We start from the raw sequence: 22,603 nt of genomic DNA, 5'->3' as shown, positions 1-22,603 counted from the left end.
CCAGGAACCTATTCTGAACATTTGGCAATAAAAAGTATATATTTTTTCATTTATCTGCCTCATGGACTGTATTGATAGACCATGAGAATTAATTATTATTAGAAGCCATGTAGCCTCCATTATTGTTACAATTACTAATATAGCCCTTTTCATTAGTTACAAAGGGCGGTGGTTTGTCGTGTAGTAGAAGTCCTGCATGTTTTATACTCAGGCAATTACTGTAAGCCATGAAACAGAAAGTAGAAGAGGGACTAGCTGGGAAGACAAAGGGGTATCAGTGGGAGTGGGAAAGGGCACAAAATGTAATAGAGTTGAATATGATCAAACTATGTTCTAATCATACCAAAATCTGTACACCTAAACAAGTTAAGCAAGGAGGACCCTGGGTAAGATGCTCAATCTTCATTTAGAAAGGTAAACGGGATAGACATTGGAAGAGGGTGAAAACCAGGAACAAGACAAGAGCCTACCACAGAGGGCCTCTGAAAGGCTCTACCCCGCAGGGCATCAAAGCAAATGCTGAGACTCATATTCAAACTTTGGGCAGAGTGCAGAGAATCTTATGAAAGAAGGGGGAGATAGAAAGACCTGGAGGGGACTGGAGCTCCACAAGGAGAAAAACAGAACCAAAAAAATATGGGCCCAGGAGTCCTTTCTGAGACTGATACTCCAAGCAAGGACCATGCATGGAGATAACGGAGAACCCCTGCACAATTGTAGCCCATGGCAGCTCAGTCTCCAAATGGTTCCCTGGTAAGGGGAACAGGGTCTGTCTCTGATATGAAGTCAGTGACTGCCTGTTTGATCACCTCCCCCTGAGGGGGAAACAGCTTTACCTGACCACAGAGGAAGACTATGAAAGACAGTCCTGATGAGACCTGATAGCCTAGGGTCAGATGGAAGGGGAGAAGGACTGCCCCTAACCATGGACTTTGGAAGGGGCAAGGGAGGAGAAGAGGGAGGTAGAGTGGGGTTGGGAGGGGACTAAGGAGGGGGCTACAGCTGAGATACAAGGTGAACAAATTGTAATTAATAAAAAAATAAGTAAATTAAATGTTATCAGCTCTTACTCTCTAGTTGGTATATTGAAGAAAGAACTTCTATTTCTTCTATTGCTCTATACCCCAAAGAGTGAAAGGCAAAGGTGATTGATAATGAGTTCACTGATGTGCTCTTGAGTATGGAGAGAACAGAAGTAGAATGCAGAATTACAAATCTTTTACATTGAAAGAAAACTGTAGAAAAACTCTACCAGGTAACCAGTGTACCTTTCAATAATTGAACATGGGTCTTTACCAGAATTCATGCCATACATCTCTCCCATCTGTAACTTATGCAAGCCATGGAGAAACAAAAATTGAAAGAATGAGAAGGAGGGGTCAGGAGAAGGATTGGCATCCTTTTCCCAGAGAATGACTCTGTAGTCCCCTTTAGGCAGACAGGGTAACAGACACTTACTAAAGCATCTGTACACTGAAATCCATGTACATTGATGAATGAAACTGAGAAGAACACAAATAACTGGAAAGGTAGCCCATGTTCATAGATGGAAGGAATTAAAATTGTTGAGTGTGCCACCTCAACTAAGATACATGCTATATCTGTTAGCAGTACCACTAACAGAACTCCAATGGCATTTTTCACAGAAACACTAGAAAGAATTTTCTAACTTTGTTCCAGTGTTCATTGCAGTTATTCACAGTAGTCACCATACAGAAATAACCTGTCATCTAACAGTGAGTAAACAAAGAAATTGGATACTGCAGGACTCAGTAATGCCTAAAACCTTATTTCCCAAGAGAATCTGAAGATCCACAGAGAACCTGGGCTACACAGTGAGACTCTGCTTCAGAAAAAAGAAAAAGGGAAAAGGAAAGTGTGTTGGGGGTGGGGGAGAAATTCAGCCAATGTATGATGACCCTAGAAGATATCAGAAGAGACCTTGCTAAATAAAGAAGCCAGGCACAGAAAGAGGATAATAATGATTGCATATATGTGCAATATAATTTGAAATTGATGATCTTGGTTGGCCTGGGCTTTGTTTGAGATTGCCATCAGCTCAAACTATCAACTGTTTAAAATTCTTCTGTTTTTGTCTCATAGTATTGTAAATCATTTTATGCACTTTGGGTACTTTTACATATAAAGTCAAAGGCCAGCTAAATATTGTAAAACAATAAGGTCTCTGAAGGACAAGGAACATGAGTAAGAAAATTTATGTTATTCTGCTACATATTAGTAGTTTTGAATCTCATCTGCCCGTCCTCCCACCCTACCACTGTGAGACCGAATCACATCTGGGAATGGACAGAGAAACTGTCACCATTGCCTTAGTGCTGTCAGCTGCCACCATGACTTTACACAGTCTGGAGATTTATACCGTGTTTCTCTTATTGTTTATAATTTTGTAATTGACCTTTTAAATTGCCCTTTGGACGTATTTTCCATACAGAGCTACACAATTTCCATGTAGCTGAGTGTTTTATTGTGTTTTATTTCTTCTTGTATTAGCTATTCAGTCATCTTACTGTATTATAGATTGTTGAATATGTTTTTATATAGCGGATTGGTTAGCTTTTTTTTTTTTTTTTTTTGCTACTTAATATGCCATGGCTTTCTATAAATGCTTCTAAGACAAAGGTAAGGTGGGGGATGACATAGCAGTTTTCACTGCCTTTTTGTCAAATCACTTGAATACAAATCTCTTGAAACCTCTGAGACACGCACACAGCTATTGGACTCCCTCATTTTGAATCTTATAGGCACTTCCTTTTGTCATTTTCTTTGATTTCTGAAGAGAACCACACGTGTAAACTTGTTATGTTTGGTTTACATATGTAAAACATCATTATCACAAGTCACAGCTCTTAAAACCATAGTTGACAAGACATTACTCTTCTCTTCCTTCAGATGTTTTTAAAATACATGAAAAAGAAAGGTTATTTGCTTAACTATGCATTAGTGTATAAATTGGAATTTTTACTTCTTCATTAGCTAAGACATTTTATAAAGAATTTTGGTTGACAAGAAATACCAAGTGATTTTGTAGCTTGAAGTAATTTGATGAGTAAGAAACATTAAATGATATGTTATCTTCTACAGTGTGGGAAAGAGGAAATTCCATAGATAGGTGCCAAGAAATTGAAAAGCTTTTAGAAATAACATGAGACTATGTCAAGGACAAACTTGATGTTTTCAGAAATTTTGTCCTTGTCAAAGAATGACCAAATATTCTCTGTCTCTCTCCTCTCTGTCTCTGTCTATGTCTCATTTTATTCTTTGAGCACTCGTGGTTGTGATAGTGGCGTAAGTGTTATGGGGGCAACTAATGGCTTTATGATTGGATTTAAGGCCTGCTCCACAGGAGTGAGTGTGTGCCTGCCATTGTAAGGCTGGCCAACAAGTTAACATTTAAAAAAATAATATTTAGCATTTGAAAAGATTTATTTTTATTTATGCACATGCCTCTGTATGTATATTTGACACATGTATGGCTGTATAAGGAGGCTAGAAGAGGGCACAGGATTCCCTGGAGCTGGAGTAAACAGATAGTTGTGAGCCACCATGTAGTTTCTGGGAAGAGAACCTGTGTCCTCTACAAAAGCAATAACAAATTCTCTCTGGCCGTTCTCTCTCTCTCTCTCTCTCTCTCTCTCTCTCTCTCTCTCTCCTCCCTCCCTCCCTCTCACTCCTTCTCCCTCCCCTCTCTTCCTTCTCTTCCTCTCTCTCCCCATGTGTGTGTATCTCTATCACTTCTACATGCACATGTGTGCACATGCATGTGAAGGCCAGAATTGACATCCTTTGTCTTCCTACCTTAGTTGCTCTCCACCTTGTGTTTTTGGGATGGGGCTCTTGCTCTGAACCTGAAGCTCACTGTCTAGATTGTCTGATCAGTGAGCTTCTTGTATCTGATCAAGTCTCATTCCTACCTGTCAGCAATGGGATTACAGCCATGTGAACCTCAGGAAAAGTGCTGATTTTCTGTGGGTGCAGGGATTTGAACTTGGGTCCTCATGCTTGCTTACTGGTTACTTTACTAACTGAGACATCTCTCCAGCCCAAAATTTCCTTGATTAATCATGCCCTTTCCTTGCCGGTATATACTAGGAAGGTTGAGTGCATGTAAGCTGACTAGCTCTTCTGTATTAGGGAGATGTCTACCCACCATTTGAGGCAGTGTGTCTATGGGGAGATACATCCTGACATTAACAAACCTTTAAGATACAATGCTTTCGTAAACTAGAAGATCCTGTATTTTAATTTTTATATCTTTCTAATCATAGTTCTTCAGTGAGATATAACTACATGCCCTCTCTAAATTCTATTATGAAGCTTATTCAGAAATAGAACACTTCTGATATTAGAGATAATTTTATTAAATGAAATCTGACACTTTTTGCTGATTGCTTATAAGGTTACTTAGAGAGATCACATTTCCTCCTGAATGAAGAACTTGACCATAATATTTAAGTGTTTATATAATTTATATTCAGTATTATCACTGGGTCCATATGGCAGTTATTGTAACCTAATTATATGTCAGTTGTACTATCAATAAATTATGCAATAGTCATTACAAATGTAAAAGACATCTTTTTTTTTCAGTATATTGATACAGAGAATATTGATAGACATTTCCTCTGTGGTTGGTATTTAGGCTGTGCAAGCAGAAGCATCATGGATTCGTGTTAGAGGCTGCAGATCACATGAAACTTTAAGTATCCTCCTGTATTTTTGTTGTTTTACCTATAGGCAAAATAATACACCAAAAGAGGTTTGAATGGTAAGTGTCATCACCCCTGAGAGGAGCAAGCCAACTCTGCATTTTCTGTCTGAAGTCTCAGGAAATGTCCTCTCTTTGACCTAGCAATGCAGTTGGAAAGCAAGGTCATGCTGTACCTCTGTGACTTTGGTGACTGTTTTATAAGTCTTCAGAGGGGGAAACAGCAAGGGAGACAGTGCCTGAGATATATCCTACCCCAGACCAACACACAAGCATGCATGCACACGCACACAAAGTATTGATCTTCGTACTATAAGTTTTATTTCAAAACTAGATTTATATTAAAAACTTACAAGGGGTAAGATATAGCCAACTTTGACTTAAAAGGAAGAGGGCGTGTGAGCATAAATATAAACTCCTACTCACGTCCACAGAATATGAAGAGAGTATATAATGTGCTTCCATCAAGTTCCTTCTCTTGTAAAAATTATTCTTTGTAAGAACTATGCCACATTTTAAGAAAAATGTTTCTTCAAATGTACTAAATACTTGCAACTCCAGCGAATATCTAAATACTGTGTTGGTTTCTCTGCAGACATGAATTTAATTTTCCTGTTAGCCAACATACTGAACCCACCAAACCATTTTCATTTCTCAGCTTAAATATTTCCTTTTCCTATAGAGTGTGTTTTCTAAAGTGCTACGGACATACAAGATCTAGTTTGTTTTTAGGAGGGATCCATTGGGGGTTGTTTATTATTTGTATTATTTACCTCTTTTTCTTACTATCATGTTTGCATAGTCAGAAAGCTGAAACATCATGTATTGTACTTTTACCTAAAGTGGCTCAGTATACACCACTAAGAAGACAAGTGTTAGGAGTTAAAAACATCTGACACTATTTGATTGCAGAGTTTCTCTCTTCTGCTCTTCCATGCTTATGTGACATAGGCATCCATTTCAAGCTTTTTTCACACTTATTTTCAAAGATTGTTGATGTTCTCTTGACTAGTCTAGACAAACTTTTCTCAAAAGCAATTATTGGTTAAAAAAAAAAAAACTTCAATCTGACTTTTACTTGTTTGAAAGGGCCAAGTGCATTGTTTGGCCTCTGTGTGAGTTATGTGGTAGCTTATACCTTTCATACAGTTCATTGATAGATCTTCCACGTCTCACATTGGACCACATTCACTCCAGCAGGGACTATCTTGAGTCTAGAGAAGGAGCCATTTGAAGCCATGTTAACCCTGCTCTTAAATTTCCCATTTACAAAGAAGAGGCATTCTCTTCCTTTCTCTTTCTGCTATGACAATGCAGATTGTTTCTAATTGTTGTATTTTTATGTGTATGGTGCTTACCTTTCTATGCCTCCTGTGGAAGCCAGAAGAGAGCATCAGATCTCCTGGAACTGGAGTTACAGACAACTGTGAGCTGTCATGTAGGTGTACAAAAGAGAACCCAGGTCCTCTGGAAGAATAGCCAGCATGTGCTGTCTTGTTTTTTATCTCAGCCATTCTTGCAAGTGTAAGATGGAATCTCAAAGTCATTTTCATTTGTATTTCCCTGTTGACTGAAAATATAGGACATTTCCTTAAGTGCGTCTCAACCATTAGAGATTCCGCTGTTGAGAATTCTCTGTTTAGCTCTGTACCTTCATTTTCAATTGGTTATTTGGTTTCTTGTGTTCTTTATATATTTTGGCTATTAACCCTCTATCAGTTGTAGGGTTGGTAAAGATCTTTTCCCATTCTGTAGGCTGCCATTTTGTCCTAGTGACAGTGTCCTTTGCCTTGCAGAAGCTTTTCAGTTTCATGAGGTCCCATTTATTAATGTTTGATCTTAGTGCCTGAACTGTTGGTGTTCTATTCTAAAATATGGTCTTCAGTACCAATGAGTTCAAGGCTTTTCACCACTTTCTCTTGTATTAGACTTAATGTCTCCAGTTTTATGTTGAGGTCTTTGATGCATTTGTGCAGGGTGATAAATATGGATCTATTTGCATTTTTCTACATACATCCAGTTAGACCAGCACCATTTGTTGAAGATGCTTTCTTTTTACCATTGTATGGTTGTGGCTTCTTTGTCAACATCAAGTGACAGTAGATGTGTGGGTTGTTTGTTTTTTTGTTTGTTTGTTTGTTTTTCCCCCCTGGGTCTTTGATTTGTTTCCATTGATCAACCTGTTTGTTTTTATGACAATGCCATGAGGTTTTTATTAATATTGCTCTGTAGTACAGCTTGAGATGAGGGGTGGTGATACCTCCAGAAGTTCTTTTATTGTACAGGAATGTTTTAGCTATCCTGGAGTTTTGTTTCCATATGAAGTTGAGAATTGATCTTTTCAGGTCTGTGAAGAATTATGTTGGAATTTTGATGGAAGTTGCATTGAATCTGTAGATTGCTTTCAATGAGATTGCTTTCATTTTTACTTTGTTAATCCCACCAATCCATGAGCATGGGAGATCTTTCCATCTTCTGATATCTTCAATTTCTTTCCTCAGAGACTTGAAGTTCTTATCATATAGGTCTTTTACTTGCTTGGTTATAGTTATAAATACTTTAGATTATTTGTGGCTATTTTTAAGGGTGTTGTTTCCCTAATTTCTTTCTCAGCCTGCTTATCATTTGTATAAATGAGGGCTACTGATCTATTTGAATTAATTCTGTATCCAACCACCTTGCTGAAGGTGTTTATCAGCTGCAGTTCCCTGGTAGAATTTTGTGGGTCACTTTTGTATAATCTAATATCATCTGCAAATAACAATATTTGACTTTCTCCTTTCCAATTTGTATCCTCTTATCTCCTTTAGTTGTCTTATTGCTCTAGCTAGAACTTTAATTACTGTGTTGAATAGATGTGGAGAGAGTGGGAAATCTTGTCTTGTCCCTCATTTTAGTGGAATTGCTTTAAGTTTCTCTCCATTAAATTTGATGTTAGCCATTGGCTTGCTGTATATTACCTTTATTGTATTTAGGTATATGTCATGTATCCCCAATCTTTCCAAGACTTTTAACTTGAAGGGTTGTTTGATTTTTTTTTTCCCCCTCAGAGGCTTTTTCACAGTCTAATAGGATGATCATATGGCATTTTTCTTTGAGGTTTTTTATATGTTGGATGACATAGATGGATTTTCGTATGTTGAACCACCCCTGCATACCTGGGATGAAGTCTAAGTAGATCATGGTGGAGGATGTATTTGATGTGTTCTTGGATTTGGTTTGTGAATGTTTCAATGAGTATTTTTTTTTTTTTGCATCAATTTTCATAAGGGAAATTGATCTGAAATTCTCTTTGTTGAGTTCATCTTTACTGGCTTAGGGATCAGGGTGACTGACCTCATAGAATGAGTTTGACAATGTTCCCTCTGTTTCTATTTTGTGAAACAGTTTGAAGAGTGTTGGTATTTGCTCTTTGAAAGTCCGATAGAATTCTGCACTAAAACTATCTGGCCCTGGGCATTTTTTGGTTGGGAAACATATTTCCCAGATTTTAAATATCTGTTATAGGGGTAGAGAGATGCTTCAGCAGCTAGGAACACTTATTGCTCTTGCAGAACATTAAGGTTCACATCCCATCTTTGAAATTAGGGTTCACAACCATCTGCAACTCTACCTCCAAGTGATTCAATGTCCTCTTCTGGACTCTGGGTAGTGTATATACATGGTACAGATGCTTGTCTACATACATACATACATACATACATAACACCCATAAACATAAAATTAAAGTAAAGAAATATTTAGGAATCTGATAGCTCCTTGCATTGAAATTCTTTCTGCACAAAGGATTGGTGGAAATAGATTGAGGCTAATTTCCAGTGCTGAACTGAGTGGAATGCCTGGTCTTTTACAACTTACTTTTAGGGCCCATAACCATAAATAATTGAAGGTTCTCAGACAGAGAGATGTCATACAGGTGAAACCAGGAGTATTAGAGCTGTACTAAGGAAGAGAGTGAGGTGACGTACGTAAGCATTCTCATCATATGTCAGAGAAAAGTCTAGCATAGGGGGCTTTGACTTTCTCATGGAACTCATTCTGATCTCTAATGGCATTGAACATTGCAAGCAGTCATATTGTGGTTAAAATTCAGTGACAATCTCAGCACCAGTGGCGTTTATATAGCAGTGCCTAAGCAAGCATGGCAAAGTGCTCAGGTACCCATAAGTAGTCACTTCTTAAGCCTCTTTTATACTAATTTTCCTTAGTACATTTGGAATGTATATAGATGGGGCCGGAATTGTGTCAGCTCTGTGTAACAATGTCTAGTCCTCTGCACATATATGTTGTATTCCTTTATATATGCTTTTTCTTTGGAGCCTTCTCCTCAAAATTAAATTCTCTTTGATGAAACTGGTAATAGATGGGCTTTCTTTAGCTCTGTCCAGGCTTCCAGAAAAGCACTAGAATAGAGCAGGTCAAGAGCAGTAGTTCCTACTGCCAGATGGCATTCATGCAACAGTACATACAGGAAAAGTGACAGAATATTTAAGTATCTGTGGACTACTCATTCCTTTATATCCTTCACCTTCCTTGAGTTGTCCTATTTAACCTAAAATAATAAGGCATTAAACATTATTAATAAGCCTGTCTCTTCCTTGGCTAACCTTCCAAAGGTGGGACATTACTGATAGTGATTTGTTTGTCTGATGTGGCCTTTCCTTATCTCGGAAGACTTCATGACATTTAAAAATTATGTAAACTTACAGTTTTAAAAAGTTGAGCAGTGTTTTTATTTGAGACTCTCTATAGATCATAATGACTGTAAAAATTGGTTTTGGAAATCAGGGAGATGGGACACATAAAATTAGTGAATTTATTACTTAGTCATACACCATGGCAGAGACAGTTTCCTGCCACCCAGGATTCATGCTCTTCTTCCTAGATACCAAAATTATGTGTAGCTGGATACGTTGAGATATGGTCAAGATACCACATTTCTCTTCTTACCTGCAGCAAGGTTCAATCACACAATTTGGACATAACCTTTGAAAAGTTAGTGCAAATGCTTCATGGACTTCACAGTGGTTTCTTTAACAATAGGGAATGCAGTCTCTGCCCTCCTTACCTCTGACTTACATGAGTATGAAGGCTGAAAGCCAGTATGAATCATGAAGACAAGGCCACAGACTAAAATGTCAACACAAATGCTGTAGGAGACTGAGGCTTTGATGACCTCACTCTGTGGTTGTGTCAGGTCCAAAGGTTATCTCCCAGTGTTCATTTATGTGAGGAAAGATGAACTTTTCTCTTGCCTATGCAACTATAATTTGGGGTTAGAGTAAATGTAGTTTGTTTTTCTAATGCTATCAACTAGGAAAATCCTATCTTGATAAGTTAAGAATATACCTACCACTAGAAAATAAGTCAGCTAGACCTGATTTATTTTAAAACAGTGTGTAGTTGGGGAAGGTAAATGGTTCCAAAATGCCCATTAGCGATGGAGCCCCCTGCTGCCTGACACCAGGGTATATGTGTCTCTCTTACTATCCATTTCTAATTTATGCTGGGAAGCAAACTCGTGGGTTGTCAAGTCGTAAAATGCGCTTTTCTGTGCTAACATCTAGGAGCAGATACTTCTTAGCCGTCATGCAGTCTCATCAGGCCTCACATGTGGAGGCTGTGGAAAGGTCTCATGGTAACCACTGGATCCTGTCACTGGTACTGTCCACCCCCAAGCCCCAGTTCATCCTTCAGCCAGAACACTGATTTTCCCCTTTAGTAGATACTTGACAAATTAAGTCTAGTTTTATACTGAGGGAACGCTTTGTCGTTTGGGCTCTGATTTTCAAAGAACAGTCATAACCACAGGACAAGTGTTAATATCTTAATGTGTCTGGCTCTGCCTGAGAAATGTTAATTTGAAAAGTTTGTTCCTGAAGAATCACTGGCATCAAAAGGTTGAGGAAATCATCCGGTATTTATTACTGTGTTTCCTGCCTCTTAAATTCCAGAAGAAAATAGAGGAAAGGATTTGATTTTAGGTCTTTATTTTTATTGGGTTTGTTGTTGTTGTTGTTGCTGTTGTTGTTAATCAAAATACCCACGCTGCTACTTGTGAAATTAAAGTCTGTGCTCTAGGAAATAAGCACCGTCTGGGCTGCATTTTCCACCCCCTCTGGAGAACACTATCACTTCACTATGTGTGGGGTACCTGATGTGACACAGCAGGCAATCCTCGATGCAGAGTGCTGGGACCATGGTTTTCAGTGTGTGTGACACCACGTTACCCCAATGCCTAACAGTAGTTGCCATTCCTTCAGAGCATGACTCAGAAAGTGTACTCTATTGTTTCAGCAGACGACTGCGTGGGTGTCGTAGGTGTGTGTGTGTGTGTAAGATAATTATACAGCACTTCACCATTTTTATTAAACTATATGCTTATTTACAAGTGTATTTCTACCATAAAACTGTATGGTGCTCAGATTTGAGGGTTTCCCATTCTACACAAACAAAAGACAGTTTCTTACTGAGGCCACTAAAGAACGTTTCAGATATAATTTTCTAAGATTATTACAAGTCTTTTAAGCCTCTACAGTTGGAACGTGGAATATTAACTTGGATTCTGAATGATCGTGGTTGATCAGATAGAAAAAGCCTTAGCTGATTAAGGAATGTTCTAGGAAATGGTAACCTAGTAGCTGATGACTGGTTATATAGTAGGATTCAATTGTTTCTGTCTGTATGTCTTGATTAAAAAGAAACTCTCGTGTGAGCACTTATTCCACATAACTCACAAGATCAGCTAAGGTATGTGTGGTGTTTGGAAAGAGAAATGTCCTCCATAGACTCATATATTTGAACCCTTTTTCTCTAGTGACGCTGTTTAGAAAGGTTATTGAAGCTTTAGGCCTCCTTGGAGGAATTACATTACCATGGTGGGCTTTGAGGTTAGCCTTGCCCCATTTCCGTTGCTTGCTGTCTGCTTCCTGTGTGCAGATAAGATATAGCCAGCCAGCTTCCTGCTCCTGCCAGCATGCCATGCCACTCCCACTGTTATGGACTCTAGTCCTCTAAAACCCTGAGCAGAAATAAATGATTTCTTCCTAAGTAGCTCTGGTTTTGGTATTTTTTCACAGCAACAGAAAGTAACTAATGCAGAGTATTTGGGGTAGTGATGCTCGTGAGCAGTGTGAGGGAACTCTGTACTTGCTTTTGTGATTTTTCTGTAAACATAACATTATTTCAAAATAGTTCTATATTGAAAGTCAGGGAGCGCTGGTTTCTTCAGATGTGGAGGAGAAATGATAATGGCTGCCTGTCCTCACTGGCAGTTATTGAGAGGTCAGCATAAGGCTGTGAATCAGACTCAGCTACTGTTTCATGCTGTGATGCTTCTCATTTGACCTCACCCTTTCCCAGCTCTGATCTCCTCTTCCTCTTCCTGCCAAAGTTGTTCTTGCTTCTTTAAAGTTTTTGTGGTTACTTTATTTAAGGTGAAATGTTGCCTCACTGTTGCCAAGCTACTAAAACAATCCTCCTTTCTTCATTTCTCTTTGTAATCCATTCTACACCCTCTGGGCATGCCTTGGTTAAGCCTTCTTACCTAAGAGTTGGGCCTAATGGCCACTGACATTTAATCAAATAACAGTTATAATACATTTACACATAAGTAAAAGTTGAATAAAATTTGGGCACTGACATCTAAGAGAATGGGGATTTCATCATCAAATATCTTAACAGAACCCATTTTGTTAAATAACCATAATTATAGGTTTTGCATTTATGATTCCAGAGGATTTTGCTGTTCTGCATTCTTTGAAGCCTCAGAGGCGATCATTGTGCTCAGGCTTCTGGAAGTACCTAGAATGGATCTAAAAACAGAGCCAGGGCTTCTTTAGAAGATCAGTCCCTGAAAGACTTCCTCATCCAAAGGCTTTATGCTTCCCATTATGCAAGCATGATTCTAAAATCTGCCCTGAGATCTGAGGAGATAGCTTAATTGGAAATGTTCTTGCCTCGCGAGGAAAAGATCCCAGAGCATGCATAAAAAGAGGGGTGGTTTGTAATCCCACTGCTGAGAAGGCAGAGACAGGTGAATCCTTGAGGCTTCCTGCCAGCCAGCCTAGCCTACGGGGTGAGTTCCTGTCCAGAGAGACCTTGTCTGAAAAAAACTAAAAAAGAAAAAAAAAAAAAAGGAAGGAAGGAAGGAAGGAAAAGAAAGAAAACAGTAGATGTTGCTTGGGGAAGAACACCGAAGTTTCTATCTTTGAACCTGTGCACATACATCCATAAGTATGTACATATTCAGGAACATTTTCAATATTTTTGAAGTGTATAAGCAGATTGTTAAGATAAATATCTGAAATAGTATTAAAAATACCAATTTTTCTGATCATGTGACCATTTCTGCTTTTTCTGTTAAGTATTTGGGAATTTTTCTTTATTGCAATTGACACAAAAGTACTTTTGTTCCTTGTGCTTACTGTTCTGTTCTCATGGAAGTCATGTTTGCAGAAAACCATCATTTTCTCTTTGTTTCTGTGACTAAGTCTTTTATCAGAAAAATCATTTTCTCCCTTTTGTTCTGTTAACTTGTGCTTACAGCCTCCTTGGCCTCGTGCCCCTGCTGATGAGCTCACTGATGAGTCTCTGACTCATGGCATCAGCTCAGCTGATCATGAGCAGAGAAAGGTTAGCTTCAGAATGGCTAAGGGTGTTCCTGTGGAGGAGAAACAATTTAACTTGGTTGGATTTGCTTCTGATCCAAGTTGCTATTAGGCTGTAAGTCCTTTTTATCCTCTGTGATCCATTGCTTGGACAATTGTCCCTATACTGGTTGACTTCATTTCCTCAGCACATATAAAGTAACAGACTTTGTTAGTCTTCTGTTTATAGTTTATCATTTAGGGAAGAAGGGCTGGAAGCTGTTTTGGTTTCTGGATTTTGGGGGTTGTTTTGTTTTATTTGTTGTTGTTAATTTTGTGTTTTGTTTTGTGAAATGGGGTCTTATTCTGTAGCCCAGGTTTGTATGAGAATCACTGTGTAACCCAAGCCAGCCTCACATTTCCTACACTCCTTCTGTTTCAGCATCGTGAATGTTAGCATTATCAGTGAGAACCATCATGCCAGCGCTTTTTTTAACTGTTTAAAGCCTGTGTAATTGAGATTACTGTTCAGTGGTCTGATAGCCTCACTCTCTCAAAGTTTATCTATGAGTCCAGTGTTGAGAAGCATGCTGAACTTCCTCTACCTGAGATCTGAGTGGGTGTCAGCCTTTCAGACTACAGTGAGAAAGCCCAACTCAACTGTGTATGCGTGTTGCTCTGCTTGAGAATTTGGTCTTGGTCAGCCCAGCCTGGAAAGAGTGTTCCTTGTAATTCACGGTTAGTGGGGAGGCCCGAGCCAGACCCCACGTTGCAATCTATATGGATATTATCCAGGCAGCAAGCCTTTGTTTTACCTGGAAAGACCAAAATACTAATGGTACCCTTTTTATATTTGCCTCCTGAGAGCTAACCATGACAGGCCATCTGGATAGTCTGTAAACCTCTAAAACCTTTATAATGTTACCAGAAAAGACCTCCCATAACTAAGCTAGGATTCATACTTTTTGGTATACACACCCCCTCCTAAAAAATTAAAAATACAAATAGATGTTACAGTGTCCTCATTCAGAAAAGGGACCACTCTCCTGTTAATTCTTTAAAGAGCTGGTTTGGACAGACATTTCCATGAATTTTATTTTGTCAGCTTGGTTAGTCCACATCATGTTACAACTTTTGAAGCAATAATAAAATTAATACTAACACTAAATATGGATTTATAACAAAGTATGGGTGTACTTAAGTTGTGTTTTGTTTTAATAATAACCTTTCATTGAAGAGGACATTTTGCTCCAGAAAAGAAATACTTCACTGTGTATCTAATTTTCTCTTCTACTGGTCTAATAAACACAAATGAAAAACCTTAAACAGACATCTTAAAGATATTCTTTTGATTTCCATGACTGTATTTTTAATTACATAACCAATTTAGGCCCATTCTTCATAGCTTAAAATGTATAGAAAAAAAGAAAATTCCTTTAGTCATATATTATTAATGTGAATTAATAATATATGAATTAATATTTCTCAATCCACAGGTATAGACCAAACAAAGAAAAAGAAAATCTGAAACAACTCAGTTGTGCACTAAAATAGCAAATACCCTTTGTGTATTTCTCAGTCATTTGCTTTCATTACAGAATTTGTTGTAGATCTCCTGGGTACCCTGGAGTACACAGCTTTCAGAAAACTTCACATGATGCTCTAATTCATTCTTCATGCCTTTAACACATAAAATTGCAATATTATAAAAGCTATTCTGGGTGAACAAATTAATACCACTAGAAGCCATTGCTTTTGTTTGTTTTTAAAATAAGCCATGAAATAGAAAATACACTGTGTTTTTATTATTCTATAAAAACTGTAAATCAAAATAGAGTCAACTTTTAGTTTCAGGATAATATCTTTTTTTAATTAAATTTTTATTTTTTATATTAATTACAGTATATTTACTTTGTATCCCCAGCTGTAACACCCTCCCTCATTCCTCCCAATCCCATCCTTCTTCCCTCATCTCCTCCCATGCCCCTTTCCAAATCCACTGCTAGGGGAGGTCCTCCTCCCCTTCCATCTGACCCTAGCTTATCAAGTCTCATCAGGACTGGCTGCATTGTCCTCCTCTGTAGCCTGGCAACGCTGCTTCCCCCTTGGGGGGGGGGGGGGTCAAGGAAGGAGCCCGCCACCGAGAGAGACAGCCCCTGTTCCCCTTACTAGGGAACTTGGATACTGAACTGCCATGGGCTACATCTGTGCAGGGGTTCTAGGTTATCTCCATGAATGGTCCTTGGATGGAGTATCAGTCTCAGAAAAAGAAAAAGAAAAAAAAAAAAAAACCCTGTGCCCAGATATTTTTATTCTGTTGCTGTCCTTGTGGAGCTCCTGTCCTCTCCAGGTCATACTATCTCTCCCTTCTTTCCTAAGATTCCCTGCACTCTGCCCAAAGTTTGGTTATGAGTCTCAGCATCTGCTTTGATACACTGCTGGGTAGAGTCTTTCAGAGGTCCTCTGTGGTAGGCTCCTGTCCTGTTTCCTGTTTTCTCCTTCTTCCAATGTCCATCACATTAAAACAATATCTTCTAAGACTGTGAATTGTTTCCCTCTGTGTTACAGTAGTGTGTCTGTGTGTGTAAACACATATACATTTTATAACTTCTGTAAATCAAGCAAAATTACCTCAAAAGGAAAAATTTCCTTCTAAAAATCTTGTTTTTATTTACTTTATATATTTATTTTTGTTTATTGTGCGTTTTGGTCCATAACTGCACTCTAGAGAACAGACAGATATTCGAGGCTAGCATTGTCTACATGTGAGACACTAATTTAAAATAATATAAACAGACAAACAAAAACAGAAACATTTTTTCTGGTTTGATTCAAGAAGTTTATACCTTGGTAGGGTGGTCCAGGGCCAGATCAGGTTTGTATTGGGGAGGGGTGGTGGGAGGCTATTTGTACTTGAATTTGATGTGGTGTCAGCCCAGGAACTTGTTTTAGCTTAGGAGGCAGTGCTGTGAACTGAGTCTGTGGAAGAAAGAAGATCTACTCCAGGGCATTCTCTATACCACTGGTCCTTTCCTTTATGTTTGTTATAAAGTACTTAGCCCTAGGATAGGTTTGGAAAGGAAAGACCTGTGGGTGGAACTAGCCACCTATTACAGAAAGATGATTGTTCTGTGAAGTGAAAAAGAACTCTTGCCATGTGTTTTGAGTGAGTCTTGCTTGATGTGGTAGGGAACCTACTCAAGTACAAGCTGATTCAACAGGCAGAATGCATGTGGTGTGTGTGTGTGTGTGTGTGTGTGTGTGTCCATGCGTGCGTGCGTGCGTGTGTGCGCGTGCGCGCGGCTTCTGAGGTTTCTCTGCTGCTACAGAGATAAACACATCTACTTGTCAGATATTAACTTATAAACTATGTAAGGGACATTTCTTCTGTATTCAGTGTGCTTTACTGCTATCTCTTTCTGCAAATGTGCTACATCACAAATTGTCCCATAGTGCAGATGTTGTCACGTGAAGAACTCCCACCAGCCACTCCAGTTGGGGTTTTCAAGTTCATCATCTGTTTCTGATCCAGTTTAAGGGGGATTACCATGAACGTGATACCTTTCCATTCAGAAGGGGCTTCACTTTCAGTTGTGAAAGTTCTAAGAACAATGAAAATAAGAGTTTTTTAAATGTATGTTTTTGAGGTAGAAGGAAGAGCACATAAACTTTTATATGGGTTCTGTGATTCTGAGTTACTAAGGAAAATAGATGTCATGTGTGTTAAGAAGCTTCCAGAAGATGTGGCAGCACATGCTCCTTGAGCCTCTGAGCGCGTCAGCGAAAGCACGAGGGGAACGTGAACAGGGTGCACATGCGCAGTCACCAGGTGCTGCAGGGCGCAGCAGGCAGCGGCTGTTGCTGCCAAAAGCGCTTTTTCAAGACACGGCGACTTGCCACTGCCGTCAAAACTGTATAGAAAACTCAATCAATTCTCCAATTAACAGAGAAGGACTGAGAATCTGTTGTGTTCAAGATACTGAAAAAAGCCAACTAGTTCTACAAAGATATTTGCTTTCCTGTTTTTCATCCTGCCTGGAATATGAATCTGCCTTCACAGTCCATGGTACACTAGCCAGGACAGGCTGTGACCTCTTGGTAGTGAGATAGCAGCTAGGAACATAACCATTACCTGTAAAAAAATATAAAACCCATACTGTTACATGTTAATATGTTGTCAGATGTTTAGGAGACTATCAGTAATAACCTCAAAGGCAGTGCTTTCCAAATTGGCTCTTATTTTGATATATAATAATAACAGCAAGCTTTAATTGGAGAAAAAGTGAGTGTGTTGTATATTTTTCTGTATGTTGATCAGTGTTATTGATACGCAAGGAAATCAAGTCATGTGTAGAACTGGTGTTGAGGATACAGAGCTTGAGTCATCTCCAAATGACCGTGTGCTCATGTGGCTGTCTGAGCTCAGAAGAGGATTGTGTAATGTGAGAATGCCCATGAGGGTAACTGCTGATCTGAGCCGGTGTGACCATCATTCATCCATTCTCACCAGGGATTTGTGCCTCTAGTAATCTAAAAAAAAAAAACAAAACAAAACAAAACTTGAAGGTTTGGTTTGGTGAGGTGAGGTGAAGTGTGGGTAGTTTCTTTCTTGCTTAGTTTTTTTTTTTTTTTTAATTGAAGAACATACTATGCTCAAATTCATGATCCTCACAAGTGCTTGGAACATAGGCAAATGTGAACACACCTGGGCAAAACAGGGTGGTTTTTTTTTTTAAGTCCAGTTTTGTGACCATATTTAATGATCAAATAAACTTGATAACTCCCCGATAGAGAGACACTTTTAAAACTGAGCTTGCAGCTTGATGATTTGTTCAGAAGAAACCAGATGTGAAGGGAGTGTAGTTCTGCCATGGCTCTCACAGTTGTACACTGTGAGATGTATACATCCTCAAAAGGATGACCTGAGTTGGCACTTAGGAGCCAAGCCTCAGCAATAGTCAACTAGTAACCTTAGCTTCTGTGGCTCAGTGTCCTCATTTGGAAGAAGGGACTATTAGACTGTTGGGTTTGTCTTTTTGTGTTTGGGAGTTTTTTGTTTTGTTTAAATCTTAGAGGTTGTGTTTTCTGTGTAGTGTAGACATTGATATTTTAATCATGTTATACTAAGATGAGGAAATGTTTTCCCTAGAGAGTTCTTTGTTATCCAGATTAGAAAAGTTCTTATCATTGTACTCTGCAGAATGCACTGTCATCCAAAACAGGGAAGAGGGGGAAGTGGAATTACGGTACCTCAAAAAACAAGTGCCATGGCTATTTAGTATATGGACAGTCTCTTTATTCTTAAGTAGAACTTCATTTTAAGATCTGCTTGCCCTGTCTAGAATTTAAATGAGTTGGTCATAATTTTTAGAATTGTTGGTCATAGATCATCCCACAAGGACATTGCATATAAAAATTTAGTAAAAATCTAGAAAGAGCTTTTGTAATGCAAATGTCATAGGCTGTTGGCAAATCCCATCTCTTCTAACCTCAATTTTCTTATCTTTAAAATGAAGAAGCTTGAACACATACACGTCAAGCTGCCAGTGGTTCTAACATACCATGCCAATAAATCTTTACTGCGATCAGCCACCCTGCAGTTGAGTGCTTCCTATGTGCTAGGCACCCGGTAATGCCTTCCTGTGAGTGCCCTAGGGCCAGCTTCCTGATGCTGCACAGATCAAAGGTTGCTGTTTACATGCTAAAGGAACTGAAAAGAACTAAGATGAGCAGCAGAAAGGGAAGAGGCACTAGACAGGGTGTAGGGAAGTAAGAAGCTAGCTGTAATAACATAAAGCCCTTCCCATGTCTATGAATGTCTTTAAAATGACCTTGGATGATAGGCTTTGCAAGGGTACAGTCTCCCAACTTCCACTCACTTCATTTAGTTAAAGCTGGCCACCCTGGTAGCTTAATTTCTTAAGATAAGTTCTCCTCACTTTAAGAGGCTAGAATTCCTAATTGCATACACACCAACTATCTTAGCATGTACTCTGAAGCCAAATCTTGATTATGGGCAAGAAGATATGTATTAAGTAGAAGAATATTAAGTATTGGGAATTCCTTTAGGACTGTTGGCTCTTTGTCTAAGTGCTTTCTGGATAGTCCTATGCTGGGAAAATGCGGTGGCTGGTTCCAGGGTAGCAAAGTAGATAGTATGGAAGCCATAGCTATTAAGAGCTGGTTACATTACCTCCCCTGTGGAATAAAGGTGGCATTTGTTCATTCAGAATGTTATTTGCTTATTTTCTATATGTCAAGTATTTTTGTAGGACTTAGAAAATCAAACGTGAGAAGTTTTCACTATAATCACACACATATACACACATCCCTGAGATGTTCTTACTATAATCACACACAGACACACATACACAAATACACACACCTACATAAAAACATAAAGTATTATCAGTATGAGGATCTGTTTAAGTAAACACATCAGTAACCCATTAGCTTTGTTCAGAATGCAAACACTTGTTTTCTTTTTATTTTCCATTAGCAAACAGTTATTGAGTCATATTACAGTAGAAAAAGAGGCCCGTGGCTAGGACAATGGCTTGTTTGGTAAATTAATGTCATGCAAGTCTGAGAACCTGCATTCAAATCCCCAGTTTCAAGGTAAAAAGCTAGGCCTGGTGATGTGCGCTGGTAATCCCGGCAAGGGCAGGATGGAAGATAGCAACAGGCAAATTTCTGGAAGCTCCCGGGTCAACCATCTTGAAGTGTGGGGAAGTTCTAGAGAATAGTGTTCCACCCTAAAGTGGAAGATGTAACCTCTGTAAAATGCTGGTGTATACTCAGATATGACACTTGAGCCAAGCAGGCAGATAACCAAGAAATATCTGGATTTGTGTTCACATGTTTGGGAGGATATATTTTTGGAGTGAAAAGAAGAAAGGAGAGGGGGTCACAAAGTGAAAAAAAAGGGAAGAGGAGGGGGAGGGGTCAAAAAGAACAATGTTCTCAAGGAACCCCACCAAGTTGGTGGTCACTTTTCCCTCACCTCCACCACATTGTCTTTTCTGCACTTAGCCATACGTCAGGTAATAAACCTATGGACTGACCATTCAACTCAAATCAGACAAGAAAGAAAAAATAATGTGGCCATTAGAAACATCATACTTGAGTGCACCCACAGCTGTGAGAAAGGACATTTACAGAAAGTCCTTCCACTGCAGAAAAAAATTAAAATCTCAGGGAATTTTTTTTTCCCTTTACTGGTCAGAATCCCCTTCCAAGAAGTACCCGGCTGTCTCATCTGAAACTGCTTCCCTTAGCAAGGAAGCGGAAGCGGTCATAGCCTTTGCCACCAAACCTTGGGTGAAGTATAATTATACTACCTCTGTGAGACAATGTAGGAACAAACATCTGCTGGACTGAATCAGAAAAGCCACGAGTGCAGCTAGCTCAAGCTTTGAATCATCCATGGACTCAGATTAAAGGAGCTGTGTTGTGTTTACCTTTCTTCTTCTTCTCTCTGTAGTTGAGGAGATTGACTTTGCTAGCACTGGCACTGGCCTCTGAAGGGGAATGTATGGATTTTAGGCATTGACTCCTGTTTTAATGTTGCCACAGCACAACTGTAAAGCACATGGACAATGGTAGTTAATAACAGCTTTGATGTCTCCTTTATCCTCCCCGCAGTGTTGGCTTTTGTTTTAAAAGGATGGGATAGATAGAAAGCCTTAGATGTATTTTGGCTAAGTAAGCAAGTTCTTGAGTTTAGCTTCAATAACAACAGAGCAGAAAGTATTGTAAGCTTTATTTCCAAAAGAAATAAACTTTACATCTGCTATATTTTACTTTGTAATATTTGTATTTTGTTTTCAATTATGTGTGTGTGAACATGAATCTAGAGCCAGTGGAGGCCAGAAGAGGACCTTGGATCCCTTGGAGCTGGAGTTACAGGTGGTTGGGATCCGCCAGATACAGGTGCTGGGAACCAAATTCAGATCCTCTAGAAGAGCAGTACATGCTCTCCCACCGAGTCATGGCTCCAGCCCCAGCACAGATCTGATTGTCATGGTGATGACACATATCACCTGTCTATCACCATGCTTGACTGCTTTTATAGATTCAGGCCTGGAAAATGGTACAAGAAACCTAAGTTCTACTTCGGAAATATATGTTAAGACTATTTCTTTACAAACTGTTTTGTTATTTTTGTGTGTGTCCATTAGAGAGCGGAAAGACAGACTCGAACTATGGATTCAGCTCAATATGCAGAGTTCTGTGAAAGCCGACAGCTAAGTTTCTGTGAGTACACATTTAATTTCACTAACAGACGTGTGAGAAAGCATGTTACAGATGTACCAGACTGTGTGTTCCTAAGAAAGTAATGTGTTCAGTATCTGCATCCTTAAAATTGTTACAGAAATAGTGTCTGCACTGGGCAAGCCTGATGATTTTCTGTGCTTTACACTTTTGTAGTTTGTTAATAATGGTAGGAGATTTGAGAGAATGTGCATACACAGCCAGCCTTGGAATTATTCTTATGACCTTTAGTCACAACGGTTACTTTTTTCGTCGTCCTTCAGTTTCTCATTTCTTAGTCATGTTTAATGAAGTACAGTATTGCTGGCTGCACGTGGCCCGTAGTGAATATCAATAGTCATGACATATCAAAGCTCAATATTAGTTATAAGCCCCACACTCCCTTTGTGCACACTCATGTTCCCACAAAGTAGCATCTCAGTCATATGTTTCATTGTCTGTAGCCTCCTCCTTCAGTACGCGCTAAGTGCCAGCCAGAGTCCTGAGTCAGTGCTTTTGCCACAGGGGTGACCTCGCAGTGAAATCAGGGTCTTCCTGTCACTGAACAGCAGCTGCTGAAAAGTACTTAAGACCCTAACAGTGGGTTCGACTATGCATCAGTCCGGCGATGACTAAGGCTCTTGGGGTAAAGGTCAAAGAGAAAGTGCAGTGAGAAGTTTATTTTAAAATAAATATGACAAAGTCGCACATGACCCTGATCTTAGAAGCTATAGAAACAATGATGTCTTTAAATGAAAAGCCAATAATGTGGTCACAATAACCATGTATTTGATTTGGAAAGAGAAAATGAGAACAGCATTTTAGATCATGAAGTGCAGATAAATGACACATTTCAAATAGCACTGCCCCATGCAAACATCAGTAAAATAAGAAAACATGTTTTGGAAGATTTTTTTTCCTAACAAAATATATTTTCCAATCTGACTAACAACTTGGCATCAGACATCTGTGAAGCATTAAGTAAATGACACTTCAGATCATGGCAATTTGAGCAAATGAGAGGGTTTTGTATGGT

The 22,603-nt window shown here is 39.0% G+C and overlaps 1 protein-coding gene across 2 annotated transcripts in view; it reads left to right on the top strand.

Moving 5' to 3' along the window:
• Positions 1 to 22,603, top strand: part of Supt3h (SPT3 homolog, SAGA and STAGA complex component) — a 352,056-nt gene that overhangs the window by 252,615 nt on the left and 76,838 nt on the right. For both annotated transcript variants that reach the window (XM_060369679.1, XM_060369681.1), the window contains one exon: positions 21,495 to 21,570. In XM_060369679.1, the coding sequence (XP_060225662.1) occupies positions 21,495 to 21,570 (76 nt within the window). The remainder of the gene's footprint in view (positions 1 to 21,494; positions 21,571 to 22,603) is intronic.

This window comes from Meriones unguiculatus, chromosome 16 (genome assembly GCF_030254825.1).
Source record: "Meriones unguiculatus strain TT.TT164.6M chromosome 16, Bangor_MerUng_6.1, whole genome shotgun sequence".
Classification (NCBI taxonomy): Eukaryota; Metazoa; Chordata; class Mammalia; order Rodentia; family Muridae; genus Meriones; species Meriones unguiculatus.
The sequence above is the reverse complement of the archived record's forward strand: the minus strand, read 5'-3'. Positions and strand labels throughout refer to the sequence as shown.